Genomic DNA, 27,746 nt, shown 5'->3' with positions numbered 1-27,746 from the left:
CCTGACATGTGTGCAAACCTCATCATCAACTACAGAAGACGTCTGACCGCTGTGCTTGCCAACAAGGGTTTTGCCACCAAGTATTAGGTCTTGTTTGCCAGAGGGATCAAATACTTATTTCCCTCTGCAGAATGCAAATAAATTCATATACTTTCCACAATGTGATTTTCCGGATTTAATTTGTGATGTGCTATCTCTCACTGTTACCAATAACCTACCCTTCAATTATGGGCTGCTCATGTCTTTGTCAGTGGGCAAACTTACAAAATCAGCAAGGGATCAAATACTTATTTCCCCCACTGTAATTTATGATTTCTAATTATCTATATTTTAAATTCTATATACAAAAATGTTCAGTCTATTGTGGATTGCTTAGATAACGACACTATATAGACACTAGTAAAAAAGCCCAGTTTCTGATGCAAATGAAATGGGGGCTAGCAAGGTTTTCTTCTGTGTGCATGTGAGAGTGTGTGTGTCCCTGCCCTCTGCCCTCTCTCCCCTCCGAGTCCTTCACTGTTACAGAGAGAGCGATTTGATTTCGTGCTTTGCTGTGTTTTTTCCTTCACTGTTTGTGTTACAGAGAGAGCGAGGGCGGGGCAGACACTCATGGGGAAACCGGATATCTCTCCCCCTTCACACTTCCGGCTGGAGGCTTCATAGAACGTTGGTGGTGCCTTTTATATATAGATATATATATATATGTAATTTTCAGTGATGTTTCCCTATTATATTTTTCAATATATTTTATAATCCATTTTATGAATGTTTTTAAAATATTACAATGTTGATCAAACGTATGTTTTAAAATTTGTTTATTATTTTTTATGGTGATTTATATGTTTTTATATGTTTTATTGTTAGACCCCTGAGGCAGGCATTCTTTAACGTCGAAACACGGCTCGTGTCGGGTCATTTATCAATAAAATACTCCTGTTGTCTCAGTCTTGAAGGCCCAGTGTTGCTCCTTTTTGTTTGTATACTTTCTATGTATGCTGGTTACCCTCTCTGTTTGGCTTTGATATGTAACTGTAGCCCTTTCCAGAAAAGTACCAACACCCCTGCTCTCTTATGACAAGCCGGGGAGCCAACCACACTTCCCACCCAACCTCTCTGAAATTTACTGTGCTCTGTTGAGGTCAAATGTGTCTCTTGGAGGAACACTATGTCCGCTGTATGCCCACGCAACGCCTGTAAAATTTTTTATGGGCGATGAGACTCCCCCCACATTCCAAGATATTATCTTAAGTTGCCCCAGCAATCCCGCTCAGAACATGGAAGACATTTGTATGTGCATATATACATTTGAGAGCACACCCCCCAGCCCTTCGGTGTCCCCCCCTATTAACCTCCTGGCTCTCTGCTCCCTCCATCCAAAGCACGTAAGAAAAAGAATGTATGCAAAGGAAAAAAAAAAGGTTCCCCCCGCCTCCCAACCCCATCCCCCCGCCCACCTCCATCCTCCCACAATGCAACCCAAACATTCTCTCTAGAGAACTAGTCACATTTCCGCTCCCTCCTCCGCAGCCACAGCGTTTGTATAGAAAAACTAACCCACTGATTCATTTAAACCTAGTACATTCATACCTATATCTTTCAACTGCCATATTTGAATCTTATACCCAAAAACTCCACAAAGTTCCCACCCTTAGACAATCCCGAATCCAAGTCCCTTACCCAGTTATTACCGACACACATCCCAGTCTGTACACTCATTAAGTTAAAGTCAAACAGAAGTCTCCTTCCCCTCGAAACCCTTGTAAACTTTGAATCTCTCCCTCGTCTTCACTTTTGGTACCAACAGGCGTTAGCTCCCGTACTGAAGTCCCAACCAAATTTAGCTCACAGCCTCTCTGACTCCCTTCTCCACTCCACTTTCTATCCGCCTGGCAAACTACAACGCCTCCGCCGGTGAGCTGAAGAAATGTGACTTGCCATCGTGCTGGATCTTCAGCCAAGCAGGATATAACAGCGCAAAATGGGCTCGTTTCTTAATTAACTCTGTGCATGCTTCCACAAACTGCTTGTGCTGTGCCACTACCGCTGCTGAAAAATCTTGAAAGCATAATATGCTATGCGTTTCATAGTACACCTTACCGATCAATCTTCAAGCTCTCAAGATCTCCTGTTTGTGAGTATAGTTTAATATTCTGCAGATTACTACTCTTGGGCGCAATGCATCTTGCCACAACTGACCCAAACGGTGTGCTCGCTCTATTTTCAAATTGTTCTCCAACTTCTGCAGTTTCAACACCTTGGACAGCCATGACTCGAGGAATTCCCTTAAATCCACCTCTCTCAAGGATTCAGGGATCCCAACCAGTATTTGTTTCAGGGCAAGATATTGAAAGGCTATTGGTTTGTCTCCTGAATAGAGCAAACCACATTATATTAGCTACGTTCAAGATAAGTGCCCTTTCAGTATTAAAAATTACTCTTTAACAAACTGCTCTATTAGCATAGATACAGATCCAAAAGAAAATGTAATTGATAAAATAGTGATTGAATATCCGGAGGTTTTTCTGACTGACAAGGAAGCTCGCCTGGCACTCGTACTGAATAAACTAAAAATAGAAAGCCGAGCATCTGAAGTCTTTTCCTCCAGTAAATCACTATAGTTTAATACAAATGAAGCCATGATACTTGCCGATTAATTGTCTTCTCTCCTGCAAGCTCTGCTGCACAGGTCCTTCTTCTTGCCGCGTCCAAACAGGAAGTACTCTACATAGGAGGCGGGATGCGGCAGGAAGAAGGACCTTTGGAAGGCAGAGCAGCGTTAAAATAACACTGCTCTGCGGCAAACAGGAGCAGAAGAGCCATGCTAGTGCCAGGTGGGTGCTGTGCCCCCCCCCCCCCCCCCCACTTTGGAGGCTGGGTCCTGGGGAATTTTGCCCCCCGCCCTGGTGGCCCTGGATGTTCTTCTAGGAAGTTTTGTGAGTTCCTGGATGAGTTGTCGCTACATCTTTGGAATAATTTTGTCAGGCCGGCCACTCCTGGGAAGATTCACCATTGTTCTAAGTCTTCTCCATTTGGAGATAATCACTCTCACTGTGGTTCAGTGGAGTCCCAGGGCGTAGAACGTAGAAGTCTGCCCAGCACTGGTTTTGCCACCCAATCTCCGCTAAGATTCCATGGATCTATTCCTTCTAAACAGGATTCCTGTGTGTTTATCCCTTGCATGTTTTAATTCCATTACCGTTTTCATCTACACTACCTATGAAGAAAAGCTAAAGCGGCTAAGGCTCTTCAACTTGGAGAAAAGGCAGCTGAGGGGAGATATGATAGAGGTCTATAAAATAATGAGTGGAGTTGAACAAGTAGATGTTAAGCGTCTGTTTACGCTTTCCAAAAATACTAGGACTAGGGGGCATGTGATGAAGCTACAATGTAGTAAATTTAAAACGAATCGGAGAAAATGTTTCTTCACTCAATGTGTAATTAAACTCTGGAATTGGTTGCCAGAGAATGTGGTAAAGGTGGTTAGCTTAGTGGAGTTTAAAAAAGGTTTGGACAGCTTCCTAATGGAAAAGTCCATAGACCATTATTAAATGAACTTGGGAAAATCCACTATTTCTGGGATAAACAGTATAAAATGTTTTGTACTTTTTTGGGATCTTGCCGGGTATTTGTGACCTGGATTGGCCACTGTTGGAAACAGGATGCTGGGCTTGATGGACCTTTGGTCTTTCCCAGTATGGCAATACTTATGTACTTATGTATCTCCTGCGGGAGGGCATTCCATGTATCCACCACCCTTTCTGTGAAAAAATACTTTCTTACATCATTCCTGAGTCTGCACCCCTTCAACCTCAATTCATGTCCTCTAGTTCATCTCCGGAAAAGGTTTGTTTGAGGATTAATACCTTGCAAATATTTGAACGACTGTATCATATCACCCGTTTCTCCTTTCCTCCAAGGTATACATGTTTAGGTCGGCAAGTCTCTCCTCGTACGGTTTGCAATAAAAATCCCATACCATTTTTGTAGTTTTTCTTTGCACCGCTTCCAGTCTTTTTGCATCTTTAGCAAGATACGGCCTCCAAAACTGAACACAATACTCCAAAGTGAGGCCTCACCAACAATTTGTAGAGGGGCATCAACACTTCCTTTCTTCTGCTGGTTATACCTCTCTCTATGCAGCCTAGCATCCTTCTGGCCATCACCTTGTTACATTGTTTCCTCACCTTCACGGAGCAATTGCTTTATCTAAGGAGGCAATTGCTTTTTAGATATGGCTAATATGGACGTTGGATAACATTGTTCCTTAAATAAATGATGTAATAATTTCAAAACTGTGTTAAATGTTTACTCAAGTTCCCTTTGCCTATTATTACATTTTGTTTAAAGATCAGAAACCATTCAGTGTGATATATATGCAAAGTATAGGAAATCAGGAGGGTGTATAGAAAACTATTTGGCGTGTTATTATGGGAGGTGTTTATAGAAATACAATTTCTAAGTGTACTGATGAGTTGTTAATAAAGTGACATTTACTACTACTAACAAAAATAATAATAAAAAGAATAGTAGAAGCCAAGTGAAAATTCCTGCACAAGTTGAAAAAACCTCCATCCATTAACCAATGCAGAAAAAGTAATTCTGGAAGGGGGTTCATAACATTGGGACAACGCACACATTTACAGCAGAGAATGTAGAAAATCCTGGAAACCTTTCCAACAAATATCTGATCAATTCCATAATGTCATCTTCGATGGGTGCCAACTTCATACCCTGCTTGACCTCAGAGAAACAAATTCATATAAGAAGGACATATCCACCATAAAATACATAAATATGTGAGGATGTGCTCTCATCGAGCTCCTACAGTCCAGGTTAAATAATCCACTATTCGCTTATTTATGACCTAAAGTTTACATTCTTTTGTTCTGTCTACATTGGGGAACCTGTCCTGATGGGCCGTTGATCAGAAGCAAACGCAGGCGTTAAGAGGCTTTTAGCGCCATACTAGCACCTGCGTTTGCTACCGCCCCATGATCAGAGCCCCCGAGCATGTGAAAACGCGCTTGCGGGCTCTGAACGCAACTAGCATGCAAATGCATGCAAAACAGGGCACTTAAAGCAGGTAGCATGCAAATGAATGCTAAATGTATTCCTCCCCAATGATCAGTGAACCGGTCCGCAGCAAACCTTACACCAGCTCCAAGTTGGCATTAGGGTTTGCAGACCATTGGGGAGGAAAGGTGAGCCCTTCCTAACATGTATTTGTATGCTAGCAGGCCCCCCCCACTCCCCCTAATACAGCAGCCCCCCCATCGCAGGAGCCCTGATTCGACCCCACCCCCCTGACAAGTTCAGGGGGTCTGGAGCTCCATAAGTACATAAGCATTGCCATACTGGGAAAGACCAAAGGTCCATCAAGCCCAGCATCCTATTTCCAACAGTGGCCAATCCAAGGGCCAGATGCACAAAGGTCCTGTTAAGAATCCATGTTGGCTTTGTCTCATTAATCCATGCTTTTGAATGTGCTCTGTAATTTTGTTCTTTATAATAGTCTCTACCATTTTGCCCGGCACCGTCAGGCTCACCGGTCTATAATTTCCCAGATCCCCTCTGGAACCTTTTTTAAAATATCAGCGTTACATTGGCCACCCTCCAATCTCTCGGTACCATGCTCAATTTTAAACATAAATTACATATTACTAACAATAGTTCCAAAAGTTCATTTTTCAATTCTATCAGTACTCTGGGATGAATACCATCTGGTCCAGGAGATTTACTACTCTTCAATTTGTCAAATTGCCCCATTACATCCTCAAGGTTTATAAAGATTTCATTCAGTTTCTCTGACTCATCAGCTTTGAATACCATTTCTGGCACCAGTGTCTCTCCCAAATCTTCCTCATAAGTACAGAAATACATAAATATTGCCATACTGGGAAAGACCAAAGGTCCATCAAGCCCAGCGTCCTGTTTCCAACAGTGGCCAATTCAGGTCACAAATACCTGGCAAGATCCCAAAAAAGTACAGAACATTTTATACTGCTTATCCCAGAAACAATGGATTTTCCCCAAGTCCATTTAATAACGGTCTATGGACTTTTCCATTAGGAAGCCGTCCAACCCTTTTTTAAAACTCAGCTAAGCTAATCACCTGTCCCACATTCTCTGGCAACGAATTCCAGAGTTTAATTACATGCTGAGTGAAGAAAACTTTTCTCTGATTCGTTTTAAATTTACTACATTGTAGCTTCATCGCATGACCCCTAGTCCTAGTATTTTTGGAAAGCGTAAACAGACGCTTCACATCTACCCATTCAACTCCACTCATTATTTTATAGACCTCTATCAAATCTCCCCTCAGCCGCCTTTTCTCCAAGCCCGAGCCCTAGCCGCTTTAACCTTTCCTCATAGGGAAGTCGTCCCATCCCCTTTATCATTTTCGTTGCCCTTCACTGCACCTTTTCTAATTCCACTATATCTTTTTTCAGATGAGGCAACCAGAATTGAACACAATATTCAAGGTGTGGTCGCACCATGGAGCGATACAAAGGCATTATAACATCCTCATTTTTGTTTTCTCTCCCTTTCCTAATAATACCTAACATTCTATTTGCTTTCTTAGCTGCAGCAGCACACTGAGCAGAAGGATTCAACGTATCATCAGTGACAACACCTAGATCCCTTTCTTGGTCTGTGACTCCTCACGTGGAACCTTGCATGATGTAGATATAATTCAGATTCCTCTTTCCCACATGCATCACTTTGCACTTGCTCACACTAAACTTCATCTTAAACGTCATCTGCTATTTAGACGCCCAGTCTCCCAGTCTCTTAAGGGTCCTCTTATAACTTTTCACAATCCTCCGGCGATTTAATGACTTTGAATAACTTTGTGTCATCAGCAAATTTAATTACCTCCAGCATCTAGCATCCCCTCATATTAGAGCCCTGGTGGCCCAGTGGGCTGCGAGTCAACTCCCACCTGAGCTGGTAGTCTAGCAGCCCTCTTCCCCATCCCCCTACCATCACTGGAGGAGGGAGATGACCTCCCTCCTGTTTCATTGGCACAGACTCGAAAATGGCGGTGCCCAGCCCTGCCTAGTGCATCCTCCACACTAAAAAAAGGTTTCAGAGATCTGCATCAACCGAAACAAAGGACATCAGGATCAAAAACTGCAAATTAAAACCATCACTCATATCTATAATTTATATTATCTCTAAATTTCTGATATCCTGCTGAAGCTTCCTCCGCTTTAAAACTTCCAAATAATTTCACAGGAGTGAAACACAGCCATTTGATGTATGTAAATAGTGAACAGAAGTGCCTGTTAAATATTAGATACAGGACTTTAAAAACCAAATTACCTTGTTTCAAGTTTTAAAAGTACAAAATATAGGTAGAATTAGCTAACTGACTTCATATCTCATCCTAAATAAAAAGTCTTTATGAAGCAACAACAGAGCTCCACTTCCTAGGAAGCTAATACTTCAAAGGGACTCAGACCCTCAGCACTGTCTGCATAATTAGAACACCACTGATAACTGCTGCAGAAGACAAACTGCCTTTTGCTATACTCTGAAACAGTCTGCATGCAGTGAATTTTAACCAAGAAAAGCAATATTCTTTTGTCTTTCAACTACCTGAACTGAATAAAAAGAATTATCTGGATTTGTAACCATGAGAGCTACACTGTGGTCAGCTGCCAGCCCTTTCTTTTCACAACTGTATGACTGGCTATGGAAGAATGGCAGCTTGAAAGATGATCCCAAGGAGTGCTTAAGGTCAATCACTCTCCTCTGTCATACAAATACCTATCCTGCTCAGTTCTGTACTTGTAACCATAAGTCAAACAGCAAACAAAAGAAATTTACAATTTTATAGCATAAGAGCTACACTATGGCCTCTTGCACACTCTAAACTCTCCCTTACTGCTGCACGACTGACTATGGAAGAATGGCAGCGAGTCATAGCATCATTTTGGAGTCTGCAACAATGGCACACCACAGCTCCCCACCTATGAGCTCTTGAGACACCATGACCTCTCCTCCCTGAGGGAAGAAGTCACCGATGGTGAGGACTCTGTTCTGAAGTCTTTACACTGCACATTTAGGACTGATAAAGAGCGCTAAACCTGACTGACTTAAATTAACTCCAAAAGCTAACACCATGGATTTGCTTAGCCCTTTGAGCATGTCAGGTGACAACCTCCTAGATAATTTGGTGCCTAACCCTATCCCTGTAATCTATAATCCATCTAGAAAACACTGTACTAAACAAACACCTTAACTGTAATGTCAGATACCTGCTTAGACAATGCCAACATACACTAACAGAACACTACTATGGTTATAGACCAGAACCAAACGGTTAACATTCAATGGTCTAAAAAAACTCGTTACCTTTTGAAATTACCCAAACAAGTCTCCCCTTTGGAACACAAGTCCCAACAAACTCCTGTCCCAGCCATTTATATCAACGTCATGTCTGTGGGGAACAAGGCTCTCTTACTCAGGGATATGCTAGAATCTTCAGATCTGGGCTGTCTGTCTATCTCAGAAACATGGCTCACAGAAGCTGATAGTCCAATATTGCCTCACATCTATCTACCCGGTTATGGTATTCTTCACTCTCCAAGACGGGGTAAAAAAAAAAGGCAGTGGACTTGCTCTTATATTTAAGACTTTTTTTTCCACGTGTCTTTAGTTAATTCTGGGGTTTTCTCTGAACTGGAATATATGCTGTGCAAATTCTGCAATGATTCAAAAGAGACAAATCAAATTGCCCTACTCCTCAAAGAGACAAATCAAATTGCCCTACTGTTTATCTCATTTACCGTCCTCCTGGAGCTTGGTCCAAGACACAGCCTCGACTTGTAGAGATGCCATGTCCCAATTTTCTAGGATTATCTTCCTGGGAGACAAGCCTACACTTGGAAAATGATGCGGACACCAATGTCCACAACTTCAAATCATTCCTAAAGGACTGTGAACTAACTACATTCTCCAAGGGTGCAACTCATGGAGGAGTGGCCTAGTGGTTAGGGTGGTGGACTTTGGTCCTGGGGAACTGAGTTCGATTCCCGGCACAGGCAGCTCCTTGTGACTCTGGGCAAGTCACTTAACCCTCCATTGCCCACCGCATTGAGCCTGCCATGAGTGGGAAAGTGCGGGGTACAAATGTAACAAAAATAAAATAAAAAATGAACAGGCCATACATTAGACTTCATGTCCTCCTATCCTAATAACTTGATCAGTTCATTCAAATGGATGCCAGTCTGACCACTTCCAGCTGGATTTCACCATTGATATCTGTATGTCAAGCTTAATCAGGCACAAGTCCTCCAAACTCATCTCCACCAGAGGAAAAATCAATGAGGTCACTTTCTGGTTTGAGCTAACAGATTCCCTCACTACCTCATCTCCTACACATGGTTCGATCAAATCCCGCTGGGATACCATGGTGGAAGCCATACCTGACAAAATTGCTCCATTTACCACTAAATAGGCCAAGACGTCCAGAAATTCACTACGGTTTACAGAGGAACTATCCATCCTACAAGTAACGTCAACGCCTTGAAAAGCAATGGCGAACAAAGACACTACTGATAAATCCAAATGGAAATCAACCTTCCAACACTACAAAAAGAAGGTAGCTAATTCAAAACGTCAGTACTATAGCAGCCTAATAGGTCAAGATGATCTTAACAAAAACCTTTTCTCCTTAGTTAAAGAACTATCTTTCACTAATGATGATGAACATTCACAGAAAACATGTCCCACCGCCCAAGACCTAGCTGATCATTTCGCCAATAAGATCCTCCAAATTAGGTCTGAACTATCTAAAGCTACTCCAACAGAGGAAACCAATCCAACCTGTTGTTCAGCCTCAATCGCCGGAGATCCTACAATCCAAGGACTCAAAATGGACCAAAACTGGGAATCTTTTCAACCACTAACAGTTGAGGATGTAAGATCACTGCTGTTGAAATACTCCCTGGATGAATGCCCAAAATACATACTCAAATCCATCCCTATGGAAGCAGTAAACTGGTTACTCAATGAACTCAATGAGCTGTTAAAAACTGGCTCTCTTCCTCCTGATATGGGCAAAATTGTTCTCACCCCACTGTTGAACAGATCAGGTCTAGATGAAACATCACCTGCAAAGTACCGTCCAGTGGCATGCATACCAGTTAAACCTACATCAGTAAACAACTCTCTTTATATCTGAAAAAATTTTCTATATTACACTGGTCACAACTTAGCTTCAGATCATCACATAGTACAGAATCATTGCTGCTAGTGCTAACACCACCTATGGCAAAGGCAACCAAGTAATTCTTCTCCAATTTGATATATTGGCAGCGTTTGATGCGGTTGACCACACATTGCTACTCGAACGCCTGAATCAGATAGGAATAACAGGGACTGTGCTCAAATGGTTCATTGAATTCCTTTCAAATCAAAGCTATTGCATCAAGCAAAACAACCAACTTTCCAACTATTGGTCTAACTGCGATCTTCCCTCTCACCTATCCTGTTCAACCTCTGTCATCCCTTGCCTCAATACACCTGTATAACAAAGATACAACTCAGCCTGTAGCGATAGGCATGACTGCTGTTAGCACCTGGGCTCTGACCAATAAACCGAAATTGAATGCACAAAACAAGATCCTGTGGTTTCAAAATCAGGGAGTTGAGGTTCCATCATCAATATCTTTGTCAAATGGTCAAAGCTTTACAGTTGAGTCTAAAACCAGAGTACTAGGCGTATTGCTTGATTATTCATTCACCTTCTCTTCCCATATTAACCAGAAATAGAAGAAAACACTATTCTAAATGAGACAGCTACATCTAGTTAGATCATTCTTCAACCAAAACGCCTTTTCACTACTAGTCCAAATGTTAGTACTACCTCACTTGGATTACTGTAATGTTCTATTTCTTGGTATTAAGTGTCAATATCAGAAAAAACTGCAAGTCACACAGACTACAGCAGGTAGAATAATATACAGATTGAACAGATATAGTAGTATTTCGACTCATCTTAACAAACTGCACTGGCTTCCCATAGCAAAATGTTTTTCAAATCTTACAGGGTTTCACCTCTGAACTACTAAGACCGCTTCACTGCATAGTAGATAACGACAGAGAAAGACCTACACAGTCCATCCAGTCTGCCCAACAAGATAAACTCATATCAGCTACTTTTTTTGTATACCTGACCTTGATTTGTATCTGCCATTTTCAGGGCACAGACTGTAGAAGTCTGCCCAGCACTAGCCCCGCCTCCCAACCACCAGCCCCGCCTCTGCCATCCAATCTCCGCTAAGCTTCTGAGGATCCATTCCTTCTGCACAGGATTCCTTTATGTTTATCCCACGCATGCTTCACCGAAGAACTGAAAAAACTTAAAACACAAGTCACGAAACTAGAACGCGCATGGAACAAAAAGAAAGATGAACAAACACTAAATGCCTGGAAGTTACTTCGGAGGAAATACAAATATACCATAAAACAAACTAAAAGACTACATTACAAAACAATAATAGGACCAAATTACAAAGACACACATAAACTCTTCTTTCTTGTGAACAAACTGTTAGATACCACACCAGTTACAAACAACAACAAAGACATACCAGATGTTGACAACCTTGCGAAATACTTCAAGGAGAAAATTATACAACTACGAATTAAAATACCCGCCAGCCCTATTGATTACTCCACACTTCTAGATTGTCTAGACCCAGAAGACGGAACATACCCAGCAGACAGAACTTGGACTGAATTCGAACTACTATCAGAAGACCTCATCGCTGAAACACTTAAAAGGTTTGCCAAATCCCACTGCAAATTAGACACATGCCCAAACAACCTCATGAAATCAGCTCCTCAACAATTCATAATGGACCTAACGAACCACATTAACTTCATGCTACAAAACGGACTATTCCCAAAAGAAAAAGGAAAACGTTTACTCACCCCAATACCCAAAGATACAAAGAAAAGCGCAAGCGAAATAACCAATTACAGACCAGTAGCATCCATACCACTAATAACCAAAATAACCGAAGGAATGGTAACTAAACAACTCACAAATTATCTAAACAAACACTCAATACTGCATGATGCCCAATCAGGATTCCGATCGAATCACAGCACAGAAACAGTATTAATTACCCTTATGACTAAATTTAAACAAATGATTGCAACCGGCAACAATATACTCCTCCTACAATTTGACATGTCAAGCGCCTTCGACATGGTTGACCACGGAATCCTATTACACATACTCGAATATTTTGGCATTGGAGGAAACGTCCTAAACTGGTTCAAGGGATTCCTAACCCAGCGATCATATCAAGTCACATCAAATTCAACCACGTCTGCTGCATGGACACCTGAATGTGGAGTACCGCAAGGATCACCCCTCTCACCAACCATCTTCAACCTAATGATGATCCCCTTGGCAAAACTCCTATCAAATCATAACCTCAACCCATATACAGTGGGGGAAATAAGTATTTGATCCCTTGCTGATTTTGTAAGTTTGCCCACTGACAAAGACATGAGCAGCCCATAATTGAAGGGTAGGTTATTGGTAACAGTGAGAGATAGCACATCACAAATTAAATCCGGAAAATCACATTGTGGAAAGTATATGAATTTATTTGCATTCTGCAGAGGGAAATAAGTATTTGATCCCCCACCAACCAGTAAGAGATCTGGCCCCTACAGACCAGGTAGATGCTCCAAATCAACTCGTTACCTGCATGACAGACAGCTGTCGGCAATGGTCACCTGTATGAAAGACACCTGTCCACAGACTCAGTGAATCAGTCAGACTCTAACCTCTACAAAATGGCCAAGAGCAAGGAGCTGTCTAAGGATGTCAGGGACAAGATCATACACCTGCACAAGGCTGGAATGGGCTACAAAACCATCAGTAAGACGCTGGGCGAGAAGGAGACAACTGTTGGTGCCATAGTAAGAAAATGGAAGAAGTACAAAATGACTGTCAATCGACAAAGATCTGTGGCTCCACGCAAAATCTCACCTCGTGGGGTATCCTTGATCATGAGGAAGGTTAGAAATCAGCCTACAACTACAAGTGGGGAACTTGTCAATGATCTCAAGGCAGCTGGGACCACTGTCACCACGAAAACCATTGGTAACACATTACGACATAACGGATTGCAATCCTGCAGTGCCCGCAAGGTCCCCCTGCTCCGGAAGGCACATGTGACGGCCCGTCTGAAGTTTGCCAGTGAACACCTGGATGATGCCGAGAGTGATTGGGAGAAGGTGCTGTGGTCAGATGAGACAAAAATTGAGCTCTTTGGCATGAACTCAACTCGCCGTGTTTGGAGGAAGAGAAATGCTGCCTATGACCCAAAGAACACCGTCCCCACTGTCAAGCATGGAGGTGGAAATGTTATGTTTTGGGGGTGTTTCTCTGCTAAGGGCACAGGACTACTTCACCGCATCAATGGGAGAATGGATGGGGCCATGTACCGTACAATTCTGAGTGACAACCTCCTTCCCTCCGCCAGGGCCTTAAAAATGGGTCGTGGCTGGGTCTTCCAGCACGACAATGACCCAAAACATACAGCCAAGGCAACAAAGGAGTGGCTCAGGAAGAAGCACATTAGGGTCATGGAGTGGCCTAGCCAGTCACCAGACCTTAATCCCATTGAAAACTTATGGAGGGAGCTGAAGCTGCGAGTTGCCAAGCGACAGCCCAGAACTCTTAATGATTTAGAGATGATCTGCAAAGAGGAGTGGACCAAAATTCCTCCTGACATGTGTGCAAACCTCATCATCAACTACAGAAGACGTCTGACCGCTGTGCTTGCCAACAAGGGTTTTGCCACCAAGTATTAGGTCTTGTTTGCCAGAGGGATCAAATACTTATTTCCCTCTGCAGAATGCAAATAAATTCATATACTTTCCACAATGTGATTTTCCGGATTTAATTTGTGATGTGCTATCTTCTCACTGTTACCAATAACCTACCCTTCAATTATGGGCTGCTCATGTCTTTGTCAGTGGGCAAACTTACAAAATCAGCAAGGGATCAAATACTTATTTCCCCCACTGTATATACGCCGATGATGTAACAATATACATCCCTTTCAAAGAAGACATCAGAGAGATCCTCAATGAAATTAACCAAAGTCTACACATCATGAACACCTGGGCAGATGCATTTCGCTTGAAACTAAATGCAGAAAAAACTCAATGCCTGAAACTCACTTCCCAGTACAACACAAATGAATTCACCGCTATAAACACACCAAAATTAAACCTTCCAATCTCAGAAACGTTAAAAATCCTTGGAGTCACTATCGACCGCCACCTAACACTTGAAACTCATGCAAACAACACAACCAAAAAGATGTTCTACTGCATGTGGAAATTGAAAAGAATAAGACCATTCTTCCCAAGATGCGTCATTCGCAGCCTAGTGCAATCCCTCGTACTCAGCCATCTGGATTACTGCAACTCACTATACGCAAGTTGCAAAGAGCAAATACTGAGGAAACTCCAAACAGCCCAGAATACAGCAGCCAGACTCATCTTCGGAAAACCAAAATATGAAAGTGCAAAACCCTTACGAGAGAAGCTACACAGGCTCCCACTTAAGGAATGCATTACTTTTAAAGCATGCACATTAGTCCACAAAATCATTCACGGTGAAGCCCCAGCCTACATGTCTGATCTAATTGATTTACCACCCAGAAATGCTAAAGATCATCCCGAACTTTCCTCAACCTCCACTTCCCTAATTGCAAGGGCTTGAAATACAAGGCGCTGCACGCGTCAACCTTTTCCTACATGAGCACGTAGTTCTGGAATTCACTGCCGCGCAACCTGAAAACGATCTACGAGCAAGCCACCTTCCGCAAACTATTGAAGACCCATCTTTTTGAGAAAATATACAGAAAGAACCATAACACATAAAGCCCACACCCACTGTTCAATAAAGCATCAATACAGCCACTCTGAATTCTTATCCCCTGTAATCTCACCACACTCTTACCACTGCTTGTCTGACATTGCTGTCTGGATGTCTCAACACCACCTAAAATTAAATATGACCAAAACCGAGCTTCTCATTTTCCCCCCCAAACCCACCTCCCCGCTCCCCCCGTTTTCTATTTCTGTTGATGGCTCTCTCATTCTCCCTCTCTCCTCAGCTCGAAACCTTGGGGTCATCTTTGACTCTTCTCTCTCCTTCTCTGCTCATATCCAGCAGATTGCCAAGACCTGTCGTTTCTTTCTTTACAACATCCGTAAAATCCGCCCCTTTCTTTCCGAGCACTCTACCAAAACCCTCATCCACACCCTTGTCACCTCTCGTTTAGACTACTGCAATCTGCTTTTTGCTGGCCTCCCACTTAGTCACCTCTCCCCTCTCCAGTCGGTTCAAAACTCTGCTGCCCGTCTCATCTTCCGCCAGGGTCGCTTTACTCATACTACTCCTCTCCTCAAGACCCTTCACTGGCTCCCTATCCGTTTTCGCATCCTGTTCAAACTTCTTCTACTAACCTATAAATGTACTCACTCTGCTGGCTCCCCAGTATCTCTCCACACTCGTCCTTCCCTACACCCCTTCCCGTGCACTCCGCTCCATGGATAAATCCTTCTTATCTGTTCCTTTCTCCACTACTGCCAACTCCAGACTTCGCGCCTTCTGTCTCGCTGCACCCTATGCCTGGAATAAACTTCCTGAGGCCCTACATCTTGCCCCATCCTTCGCCACCTTTAAATCTAGACTGAAAGCCCACCTCTTTAACATTGCTTTTGACTCATAACCACTTGTAACCACTCGCCTCCACCTACCCTCCTCTCTTCCTTCCCGTTCACATTAATTGATTTGATTTGCTTACTTTAGTTATTTTTTGTCTATTAGATTGTAAGCTCTTTGAGCAGGGACTGTCTTTCTTCTATGTTTGTGCAGCGCTGCGTATGCCTTGTAGCGCTATAGAAATGCTAAATAGTAGTAGTAGTAGTAGTACTCACAGAAAAGGTATACCAAATGCTTTCTTGTTATTATATACTACCCCTTTCAGTTTCCATAACCGAGTAGTAAAATTGTATTTCTATCACTCACAACTTATTGTAAGCCACACTGAACCCGCAAAGAGGTGGGAAAATGTGGGATACAAATGCAATAAATAAATAAAATAAATAAATTCCGCTACCGTTTTCATCTCCACCACCTCCCTCGGGAGGGCATTCCAAGTAGTCACCACTCTCTCCATGAAAAAATACTTCCTGACATTTTTCTTGAGTCTGCCCCCCTTCAAACTCATTTCATGTCCTCTAGTTCTACTGCCTTCCCATCTACGGAAAAGGTTCGTTTGCGGATTAATATCTTTCAAATATTTGAACGTCTGTATCATATCACCCCTGTTTCTCCTTTCCTCCAGGGTGTACATGTTCAGGTCAGCAAGTCTCATACCATTCTTGTAGCTTTTCTTTGCACCGCTTCAATTCTTTTTACATCCTTAGCAAGATACGGCCTCCAAAACTGAACACAATACTCTAGGTGGGGCCTCACCAACAACTTATACAGGGGCATTAAAACCTCTTTTCTTCTGCTGGTCACACCTCTCTCTATACAGCCTAGCAACCTTCTAGCTACGGCCACCGCCTTGTCACACTGTTTCGTCGCCTTCAGATCCTCAGATACTATCACCCCAAGATCCCTCTCCCCATCCGTACATATCAGACTCTCACAGCTTAACACATACGTCTCCCGTGGATTTCTACTCCCTAAGTGCATCACTTTGCATTTCTTTGCATTGAATTTTAATTGCCAAACCTTAGACCATTCTTCTAGCCGAGATTGGGAGACGGGGCTGGTGTTTGGGTGGTGGGGCTAGTTCTGGGCAAGACTTCTACGGTCTGTGTCCTGAAAATGGCAGATACAAATCAAGGTAAGGTATACACAAGAAGTAGCACATATGAGTTTATCTTGTTGGGCAGACTAGATGGACCGTGCAGGTCCTTTTTCTGCCGTCATCTACTATGTTACTATGACCTAGAGATGGGAGTTAACTAGTGAGGTAATTAAATTTGTTGATGACACAAAGTTATTCAAAGTCGTTAAATCGCGGGAGGATTGTGAAAAATTACAAACGAACCTTACGAGACTGGGAGACTGGGCGTCTAAATGGCAGATGATGTTTAATGTGAGCAAGTGCAAAGTGATGCATGTGGGAAAGAGGAACCTGAATTATAGCTATGTCATGCAAGGTTCCACGTTAGGAGTCACGGACCAAGAAAGGGATTTAGGCGTCGTCGTTGATGATACGTTGAAACCTTCTGCTCAGTGTGCTGCTGCAGCTAAGAAAGCAAATAGAATGTTAGGTATTATTAGGAAAGGAATGGAAAACAAAAATGAGGATGTTGTAATGCTTTTATATCGCTCCATGGTGCGACCGCACCTCGAATATTGTGTTCAATTCTGGTCGCCGCATCTCAAAAAAGATATCGTGGAATTAGAAAAGGTGCAGAGAAGGGCGACGAAAATGATAAAGGGGATGGGACAACTTCCCTATGAGAAAAGGCTCAAGTGGCTAGGGCTCTTCAGCTTGGAGAAAAGGCGGCTGAGGGGAGATATGATAGAATAATGAGTGGAGTGGAACGGGTAGATGTGAAGCGTCTGTTCACGCTTTTCAAAAATACTAGGACTAGGCGTCATGCGATGACGCTACAATGTAGTAAATTTAAAATGAATTGGAGGAAATTTTTCTTCACTCAACGTGTAATTAAACTCTGGAATTCGTTGCCAGAGAATGTGGTAAAGGCGGTTAGCTTAGCGGAGTTTAAAATAGGTTTGGACGGCTTCCTAAAGGAAAAGTCCATAGACCGTTATCAAATGGACTTGGGGAAAATCCACTATTTCTGGGATAAGCAGTATAAAATGTTTTGTACATTTTTGGGATCTTGCCGGGTATTTGTGACCTGGATTGGCCACTGTTGGAAACAGGATGCTGGGCTTGATGGACCTTTGGTCTTTCCCAGTATGACAATACTTATGTACTTACGTTTAGAGCCTGTTTGAAGCAAGCAAACAGACACTTGTTAAAGTTTATGGCCCATTATTAGGGCTAAGCAAGTCTGTCTATGGTCTGTGAGAAGACCAAGAAGACACAAGCTAGCTAATTGCCCTACAAGATCATAAATTAGGGAAAAAGTTATATATGCAAAGCTGACTGGTTTGCAAAACCAGATAGCTTTATACACTAAACACTTCCCAAAGACTGCTTCATAAGAAGCCCTTGACTTCTACCTCCTAGTATCATCCATTACCCTTCCCTATAATGTTTTTGGTCTCATGCAGTACATCAATGGTCTCTGTTCTCATACCTCACACTAACACTATCGGCTTTTGTCTCATCTAGAATGTAAACCACACTGAACCCTGGGAAAGGGATATTAGCGGTATACAAGAACTGATTTGATTCGATTTAGATATGCATAGGAGAAATGTTATATCACACGAATGACAGATTTACAAAATGTGTGAGTGTGGTGGTGGTGGTGGTGGGGGGGTCCATTCCATGGATGATGAGTTCAACCAACTCTTAGAAATGTAAGTTGTACCTTTGTTCCATTTCTATTGAAGTAGGTATCATATGATTTGTTTTTACTTCCAAGGAAGAAATCATTTCATTTTGCAGCTGCACTGAAGTCTCTGCACTCTGTGGAAACAAATTGATATGTTTACTGAACAATTTTTCAATATGTCAGAGAAATACAAATTATACGTAATACAATAGTGTTTCCTAATCACGTAGAAGGGAATTTTCAAATGAATCTAGCTGCATAACCACAGAATGGGGTGGTTAAACCCCATGTTTGAAAAGTGCTCTAGAACTGAATGACTAAACTATTGTTCAATAGTTCAAGAACTGATATAAATAAGGAGTATACACTATAATCTAAAAGCAGATTTAAATGTGATATCTGGAGCCCTTGGTGTCCAATCCACCATCCAAAAGGAGAGAAAAATAGTTGTCAAAATATTGTGGCATTAACCTAAACCCTTGGGACTGGAGAAATTCAATGCTGTCTCCCAAAAGGGTCAGTATGCCCATGTCTAGACCTGCACCATCATCGGGTCTCTAAAGCACAATGAAATTGCAAGTAGTATTATCTCAAAAACAGCATGTGACTTTCAATATCCTAAAAATCTTCAACCATCCAAATTTCATAAAGATTCAATCCAATAACAGATCAGGCAACAACTCAAAACAGTCTTAAGGAATAATGGTCTGCAGTTGTGTAATATGCAATGTGAAATAAATTCACTTATCTGAATCATTAAAGTCAAGGTAATCCAAAATCTATTGTTCTAGATTGGGGTTCTCAGGAGCCCCCATATATCAAGCATGGAAAATCCCATGACCAAGGTTGTTGGTGTCCATATCATTTCAAAGTGAAGAAAGCAAAGTTATTCACTTGTAGCAGGTATTCTCAGAGGACTGCAGGACAAGTATTCTCACACTTGGGTGATGTCACCGACAAAGCCCTGGGTTGGATGCTGTCCAGCATACAGAACATGACTGAAGCCTTTGGCAGGCCCAGCCATGCATGTGCCTTCCCCACTTCTTAGATAAAGAATAAGAATGCAACTCCTAGGGAAGGTGGGAGAAGTGGCCTAATGGTTAGTGCAGAGGGCTCCGATCCTGGAGACCTGGGTTTAATTCCCTCTGCAGCTCCTTGTGACCTTAGGCAGGTCAGTTAAACCTCCATTGCCTCAGATACAAAAACTTAGATTGTGAGCCCTACTACAGGTGAGTACCTTTGCTGTCTCTGAAGACAAGAAGGATAGAGCATTCTCACAGTTGGCTCAAAAAAAAAAACAACAAATAAAGGCCAATTAGAACCAATAACACTAACAACATAACATTTCTGTTGTGAAGGTGCAGCCTGGAACAGAAAAGAATGTGTCTAGGAAGTGGTGCAAAGAAAAGCCACAAAAATGGTATGGGATTTGTGTTGCAAACTGTACGAGGAGAGACTTGCTGACTTGAACTTGTATACCTTGGAGGAAAGGAGAAACAGGGGTGACAGACTCAGGAGTAATGTCAGGAAGTATTTTTTCATGGAAAGGGTGGTAGATACGTGAAATGCCCTCCTGCGGGAGGTGGTAGAGATTAAAACGGTAATGGAATTCAAACATGTGTGGGACAAACACAAAGGAATCCTGTTTAGAAGGAATGGATCCACAGAATCTTAGTGGATATTGGGTGGCAATGCCGGTAATTGGGAAGCAAAACCAATGCTGGGCAGACTTCTACAGTCTATGCCCTGATTGCAACTGAATAGGTAGGGATGGGTTGGAGTGTAAATTTTAAGGGGCTTTGATGTTAGCTTCAGAACTTTTAGTACAAGAATAGTGCTGGGCAGACCTCTACGGCTATGCCCTAAGAATGGAAAGGACAAATCAAACTCAGGTATACATATAAAGTATCACATACCATGTAAAATGAGTTTATCTTGTTGGGCAGACTGGATGGACCATTCAGGACTTTATCTGCCATCATTTACTATGTTACTATATTAGGAGGGTTGAATTGGAGTATAGACTCCAAATTCTGCAGGACTGCCAGTCCAAATCGGCTTTTGTATCGGATATTTTGTTCTGAACAACAGTGAGGTGTGAATGTGTAGACTAAAGACCACATGGCAGCTCTGCAAATCTCAATGGAGGCTGATCTCAAGTGGCCTGTGACATTGTGAGCTGTGACAGGTCCCTCAAGAGTCAGTACAGCCTCGGTACAATTGAAGGATGCAACCCACTGGCCAACTGGATGAAGTGCATTTACTGATGGCTTCCCCCATCCTGTTTGTTTCAAAAGTAACAGAAATCTAGGTAAAATGTTTATAGGCATTAGTCCACTCCAGATAGAAGGCCAAGATGTGCAATGTGCTTTTGAAGGATGGGCATGAGGTTTTGGAAAAATGTTGGAAGGACAATTGATTGGTTAAGATGGAACTCTGACTCCACTTTTTCGAATGTGTGCAGAGAACTACTCTGTTGTGATGAAACTTCGTGCAAGGTGGATTAGCTACAAGGGTCTGAAGCTCATTGACCCTGTGAAATAAAGTAACCACTACCAAAAACAAGACTGCCCAGGTCAAGTAACCACCGCCAAAAACAAGACTGTCCAGGTCAGGTACTTCAGGTGAGCAGTCAAGTGGCTCAAAAGGAGCTTTCATCAGCTGGATGAGGACAACACTGAAGTTCGATGGGGGACTTTGTTAACAGCAAATCTCTCATGAAGTGAACTATAAACTGTACAGAGATGGGCTTACCCTCTACACAGTGCACTGAGGTGAACCCTTACCAAGTTGGTTTTTAAACCAGACTCAGAGAGGTGAAGGTATTCAAGCAGTTTTTGGGTAGGACAAGTGAAAGGATCTAGGGCCTTGCCCTCACACCTGACAGCAAACCTCTTCCATTTTAAAATGCAGAACCTCTCAGTGGAATCTGGATGTAGAAGTGACCCCTAATTCTGTAAGATGAGATTCTGGAAACACTCCAGTCTCTAAGGTTCTTCAGAAGACCACTCCAGAAGAAGAGGAAACCACTGCCTCAGCCAATACGGGATAGTACATGGCAACCTAAGTGTTTGTTTGGATCAGAACAATTTGGTTTAACAGCTGATCTCTGAAAGCCCTTACAGTGTTCCAAACTCCCCACAGCGCCAGATTGATGTTAAATTGCATCTGCTGAATGGATTAGTGACCTTGAGTGTGAATCCCATTTACATGAACACCCTATCCCATGACAGATTCATCTGTAGATATAATTTTCTAAGGAGGAATATGGAAAGAAAGTCCTCGAGTCAAAGTGGTCCAAACTGTCCACCATAGAAAAATGACTTGTCCTTATTACAAGGGTTTAAAGCAAACCTACTTAGGCCCTAGGCCCAGAATCTAGGGACCACCTGCTTATTATTGAATAGTAGTACAGAGCTGATTTTATACAACCTGATTATGATGCCTTCTCCTGAAAAGATGCAGCAGGAAGCAGGCAGGAGCTTGGAAGGGTCCATCAGTGCAGAAGAATCCTAGAAATGCAGGAGGAATAGAGAAGGTGGATGGAGTTTTACGAGCTAGGAAAAATAAGAAATATGAGCTCGGATCGCATGAGGTCACCAGACCAATCTTTGTATTACAGGGGTGCTTCTGAAGTACATGGCCCCAAGGTTAACAGAAACATCAAGCATTGCTCTGGACCCTCTGACCTGGGAAATTACTGGAATGTCCATTTGTGTCAGCGAAGTTACAATTCCTGGAATCTGGCTCAAAATAGTCCAGTGACACAGGCTCTGCGGTGTTGATTCCATGCCCAGACGCCGAAGTGGCTGGGTTAGCCTGATCTGGTGTACGTCACTGTGCACAAATGTTTGTCAGGTCATTGCATAAGGCAAGCAGTTCTTAGGCAATCTTTCTCGCTGATGCAGGTCCTTGGTGAAAACCAGGGCACAGTTCATGCCGTACTGATGCATGGCTTAAAGTATCTGGTGCTGAGGTCATTACCAACTCTGGTAGTGGTTACCTATGCACTGGTGCCCTCAAAGCCTCAGCATCAAGCTGAACAGGGATGCGCTCCAGCTTCTCCTGTAACATGATCCTCAACTCCTCCTCGACGGCAGGCACTAGTAAAAGTATCTCCACCGCTTTTTTTCTTCTGGAAAACATTGAACGGTTCGTCATCCCTTCCGTTTTTTTCTGTCCCCCCCCCCCCCCCCCCCACTGTCCTATTAATACTGGATTTCCATCCCTTCTTCCCTCCTTATTGTCCAGTCTCATAATTGTTTATATATTAGTGGTTTGCTCTATGTAATTGTGTTTTCAGATTGTAAACTGCCCTGAAGTCTTTAAGGGTGAGGTAGTAACTAATAAAAAAAACTTGGAAACCGATGCTTCTCAGGTATTGGCAACACTGGTGTCCTGGTGCTGAGCCTTGAAAAGAACTGATGCTGATGCTTCTTTACCTTCGTTTGACGCACAGCATTGGGATCCCTCGGCGCCAACAAAGACAAAGCAGAATCCTTGTGGGTCCTCAAATGTTCGGTCTGAGTGGGCACTACTGATGCAGACAACTGAGAGTGGTGGAGACCTCCTTGATATCAGTACATCTCCAGCTTCCAATGAAGTTCCTGACGCCATCTGAACCACTGCCTTTGCTGCTGATGTCGATGGACAGGACTTCTATGTGCTGAAAAATCTCTTGCACTGGACCTTTCTACTCTTATGGGTGCGTTTCTGCATTTTGGCACTGAGTTTACATTGAGATGGCAGACATTTTACCCCCTTTTTTCAACATACTGTTTTGTTGGAAAGAATATAACTGTTTTAAAGTTGAAAAGAAAGTTAACACTTGTCACAAGTACTTTAGCTTAAATTAAGAAATAATAGTATAAGACAACTTTTGGTAATCTGCCTAATCACATGAACGAGATTGGAGGCTGTCTCCTTTGTTGAATGACATTTTCTGTTAGAGGATATAGCTGTTATATTAAATTAGACCTTTTCAAAGTCTGATGTTCTACTTTATTAGTCCTTTTAAAAGTCAATTATCAAGAAATGTGAATATTTGTTTATGCCCCTGATGTAGGCTTAAGCCAAAACGTGGCCATGTAGGGCTTTTTGAATAAAAATGACATACCATACTGCTTTGGATTTTGTGTTTACATTCAGCTCGTTTTTATATCCCTAAAACAACTGTAATGCAATCATTCTAAACTGCATGGCAGTGAAGTCCCCATAGGAAATACAGAAATTTGCATACTGCTCCAACAGATGTCTTTGTAACATTTCACACAAATGTGAATCCCTAATAAGGAATGGTTAAAATAATAAATATTCTAATAACATTACCTGGACTTTTTCAAACAGCTGTAAATTAATAGCTTTTACTTCATCAAGCTGTTGACGAAGAACTACCAAAGCATCTTGCTTTTCATGGGTATCTTTCTCCAGGAACTTCATAGCAATTTCCATTTCTGTTTTCATTCCACTCTGCAGTTTCAGGTCTTTCTCCAGTTCCTTAAAAACAAGTTTTCACATTAAAGGCTGATTCTATGTGAACCTCTGCCCCCCTCCCCCCCTCCATGGATCTTGCAGAAACAGTATTTTTTCCCAACAAGACTGCAAGGCAATTTTCAAAAAGAAACACTCCCAATGAAAATTTCCTTTGAAAATTCCACAGCAGACCAAGATCACAGGTTTTCTTTACATTATTAAAAGCTGTTTTAACTCAACCCCTGTTCCTCTTCACCAGATTAGGGGGGGTGGGACAAAGAGTTTTTTTCTTCAGGTAAACATTTGTTTACCTGTGGAAATAACTTTAAAAACAGGTCTCCTCCCTACTCATTTTACCACTGCACACTGTACAAGAAAAAACAGACATAATTCTTCATTTTTAAACTTTCCTCATGCTGTCCTGACAATATGGCTCAAGCCTGCCCTAGAGGGACCACCTCTAAGAATGAGGAAGGAAATTCAGACTCCAAGCCTCTGCCATCTTTGGCCTTTCTCAGGCTGCCAACTGCGGTTCATCAATTTGTGATAAAGAAAAATCATAGTTTTAGTGAGCTGGAACTTGTTCACTTTGAAATGAATTGAGACCACTAAATCATTCCAGACAGGTCATACCAAATGGCTTTCTTTTTCAAATATTTTAGTCTATAGGGATATATTACAATCACTAGACACCAATATTTCCACTTGTTCGCTTTGAAATGAATTGAGACCACTAAATCATTCCAGACAGGTCATACCAAATGGCTTTCTTTTTCAAATATTTTAGACTATAGGGATATATTACAATCATTAGACACCAATATTTCCATATTCACATTACTATAGCTTATTTTACCTATTCTTGTTATGACAATCATACATAATTACCATCTTTCACCTCCTCCTCCATCCTTCCTTTGGTTGCAAAACAAAAAAACTACTGCACTCCTTTAGAAGCCGATTTAGATTAAAATAGAGAACACTACAAATCAGATTTTAAATGTAAGATCATGATTTAAACCATTCAGGTTTGAGTCGGAAGACAGGTTTTGCTCTGGCTCACTAACAGTGGTGACTCAGTATGGTAAAATATCCTGCTACAAACATGATTCTGAAGTTACAGAAGAAAACAACTAAGGATGTCTACATAACCAAAATGACTGAAGCAGAGCTCACGAATCACAAGAAGAAAACTGAAGTAAGCTGCCATGGCACAATTGTATCTACCTTAATAGTCTTATAGAAATTGATGGTGTAAAATAAGATATTCTGACAGCATACACTTGTGTGCAACTATTTAGGCACCATTGGTCAAATAGCAAAGTTACTTACCTGTAGCAGGTATTCTCCGAGGACAGCAGGCTGATTGTTCTCACAATTGGGTGATGTCCGACGGCAGCCCCAGATCGGAAGATCTTCCTAGCAACAAAGTTTGCTAGCCCTCGCCTGCACATGCGCGAACCGCGCATGTCCGACCTTCTTCCCACCCGTAGCGTGAGCGTGCTCCTCAGTCCAGTAGAAAGCAAAAGACAAGGGAAGACACAACTCCAAAGGGGAGGTGGGCGGGTTTGTGAGAACAATCAGCCTGCTGTCCTCAGAGAATACCTGCTACGGGTAAGTAACTTCGCTTTCTCCGAGGACAAGCAGGCTGCTTGTTCTCACGATTGGGGTATCCCTAGCACCCAGGCACACTCAAAACAACAAACAGTGGTCAATTGGGCCTTGCAACGGCGAGGACATAACTGAGATTGATCTAAATAGAACCAACTAACTGAGAGTGCAGCCTGGAACAGAATAAAAATGGGCCTAGGGGGGTGGTGTTGGATTCTAAACCCCAAACAGATTCTGCAGCACCGTCCCTTGCTTGTGCTGGGGAGCTGCAGGGGCCTGTTGAGGCGCACGCTGTTGACGTGAACAAGCGTGCTGGGGCTTAGCCTGAGTAGGCTGGCGGGCAGGTGGATTGTACCTACGCTTATTATAAGTGTAGGGAGCATTCCTCCTCCCCACATAAAAACATCTACCTGATGAGGTAGATGCTGAAGGCGTCCAGTGGGAGAGTTTGTCGAATGTGGTGTCCCGCTGGTGGAACTGTTCTACCATCTGTTCGACCTGCTCACAAAAAATGTTATCCCCCTGGCAAGGAGCATCCGTAATCCACTGCTGGACTCTATTCTCCAGGTCAGAGGCATGCAGCCATGAGAGTCTGTGCATCACTATACCTTGAGCAGCGGCCCTGGATGCCAACATCAAAAGTGTCGTAAACACCCCTGGACAGGAATTTGCGACACGCCTTCAGCTGCCTGACCACCTCCTGAAAAGGCTTGGCCTGCTCTGATGGGAGCTTATCGACCAAGTCCGTCAGCTGCCTCACATTGTTCCACAAGTGGATGCTCGTGTAGAGCTGGTAGGACTGAATCTTGGACATGAGCATAGCAGAATGGTAGGCCTTCCTCCCAAAAGAGTCCAGAGTCCTAGACTCCCACCCCGGGGGCGCCGAGGCGTAATCCCTAGTACTCTTGACTTTCTTGAGAGCCAGTTCCACAACTCCAGAGTCATGAGGCAACTGGGTCTTCATCAACTCCGGGTCCCCGTGAATCCGATACTGGGACTCCGCTTTCTTAGGGATGGTGGGATTAGATAATGGTTTCATCCAATTCCTCAGCAATGTCTCCTTAAGGACATTATGCAGAGGGACAGTGGATGACTCTTTAGGTGGCGAAGGATAGTCCAGGACCTCGAACATCTCAGCTCTGGGCTCATCCTCAGTAACCACTGGGAAGGGAATGGCCGCAGACATTTCCCGGACAAATGACGAGAAAGACAGACTCTCAGGGGGAGAAAGCTTTCTCTCTGGCGAAGGAGTGGGATCAGAAGGAAGATCACAAGACTCCTCATCAGAAAAATATCTGGGGTCTTCCTCTGGCTCCCACGAGGCCTCACCTTCGGTATCCGATACCAGTTCTCAAACTTCAGTCCGAAGTCGAGCCCGTCTCGATGCCGAGGAACTAAGTCCTCTATGGCGATGTCGAGAAGAAGACCCCCTCGCTGCCGGCAACGAAGCTCCCTCCAGCGACGTCGACGGGGAGTCAACTTGGGTGGCAGCGGATGCCGATGCCGCAAGCGGTACCGGCGTCGCAGTCCTCACCACGGGCGTGGAGCCAATCGCCGCATCTCTTGATGGTACCAACGGCGCAAGCACCGGCAGTACTGGAACGGATGGTCGCAGCAGTCCTTCCAGAATCCCTGGAAGTATGGCTCGGAGGCACTCATCTAGAGCGTCTGTCGAGCAAGGCTGTGAGGCCGGTACCGGCGACGAGGACAGAATCTGCCTGGGGCGTGGAGGCGGTACCGGGCTGTCCGGAGAAGAGCGCATCGACACCTCCTGTATGGAGGGTGAGCGGTCCCTCCCGGCGTCGACGCTTACCGGGTGCCAATTCCCTCGGTGCCCCGGAGCTCTCGGTACCGTGACAGGAAGGTGACCGATGGTGCTTCTTCGCCTTCGCTCGAAGCACGCAACCGGTACCTCCCAGTACTGACGAGGAAGACGTGGAATCCACACATCTCCTCGGGGCCGGGTCCGAAGGAGGTCGGTCCCGGGGGGCCTGTACCGCAGGAGTCCTCGAGGCAGGTGGAGACCCACTTGATGGCTCACTGCTACCAGAGTGGGATCTCTAGACAGCCATCACCTGCGCTCCGGACTTCAATGCACCCTCCGATGCCAACATCGA

The 27,746-nt window shown here is 43.3% G+C and overlaps 1 protein-coding gene across 6 annotated transcripts in view; it reads right to left on the bottom strand.

Moving 5' to 3' along the window:
* RUFY1 (RUN and FYVE domain containing 1) overlaps nucleotides 1-27,746 on the bottom strand; it is a 744,748-nt gene that overhangs the window by 252,492 nt on the left and 464,510 nt on the right. For all 6 annotated transcript variants that reach the window (XM_030213172.1, XM_030213171.1, XM_030213174.1 and 3 more), the window contains 2 exons: nucleotides 23,875-24,042; nucleotides 18,583-18,680 (listed from right to left, as the gene is read on the bottom strand). In XM_030213172.1, coding sequence (XP_030069032.1) covers nucleotides 18,583-18,680; nucleotides 23,875-24,042 — 266 coding nt within the window. The remainder of the gene's footprint in view (nucleotides 1-18,582; nucleotides 18,681-23,874; nucleotides 24,043-27,746) is intronic.

This window comes from Microcaecilia unicolor, chromosome 8, assembly GCF_901765095.1.
Source record: "Microcaecilia unicolor chromosome 8, aMicUni1.1, whole genome shotgun sequence".
Lineage (NCBI taxonomy): Eukaryota > Metazoa > Chordata > Amphibia > Gymnophiona > Siphonopidae > Microcaecilia > Microcaecilia unicolor.
This window is presented reverse-complemented; position numbering and strand designations above follow the sequence as displayed.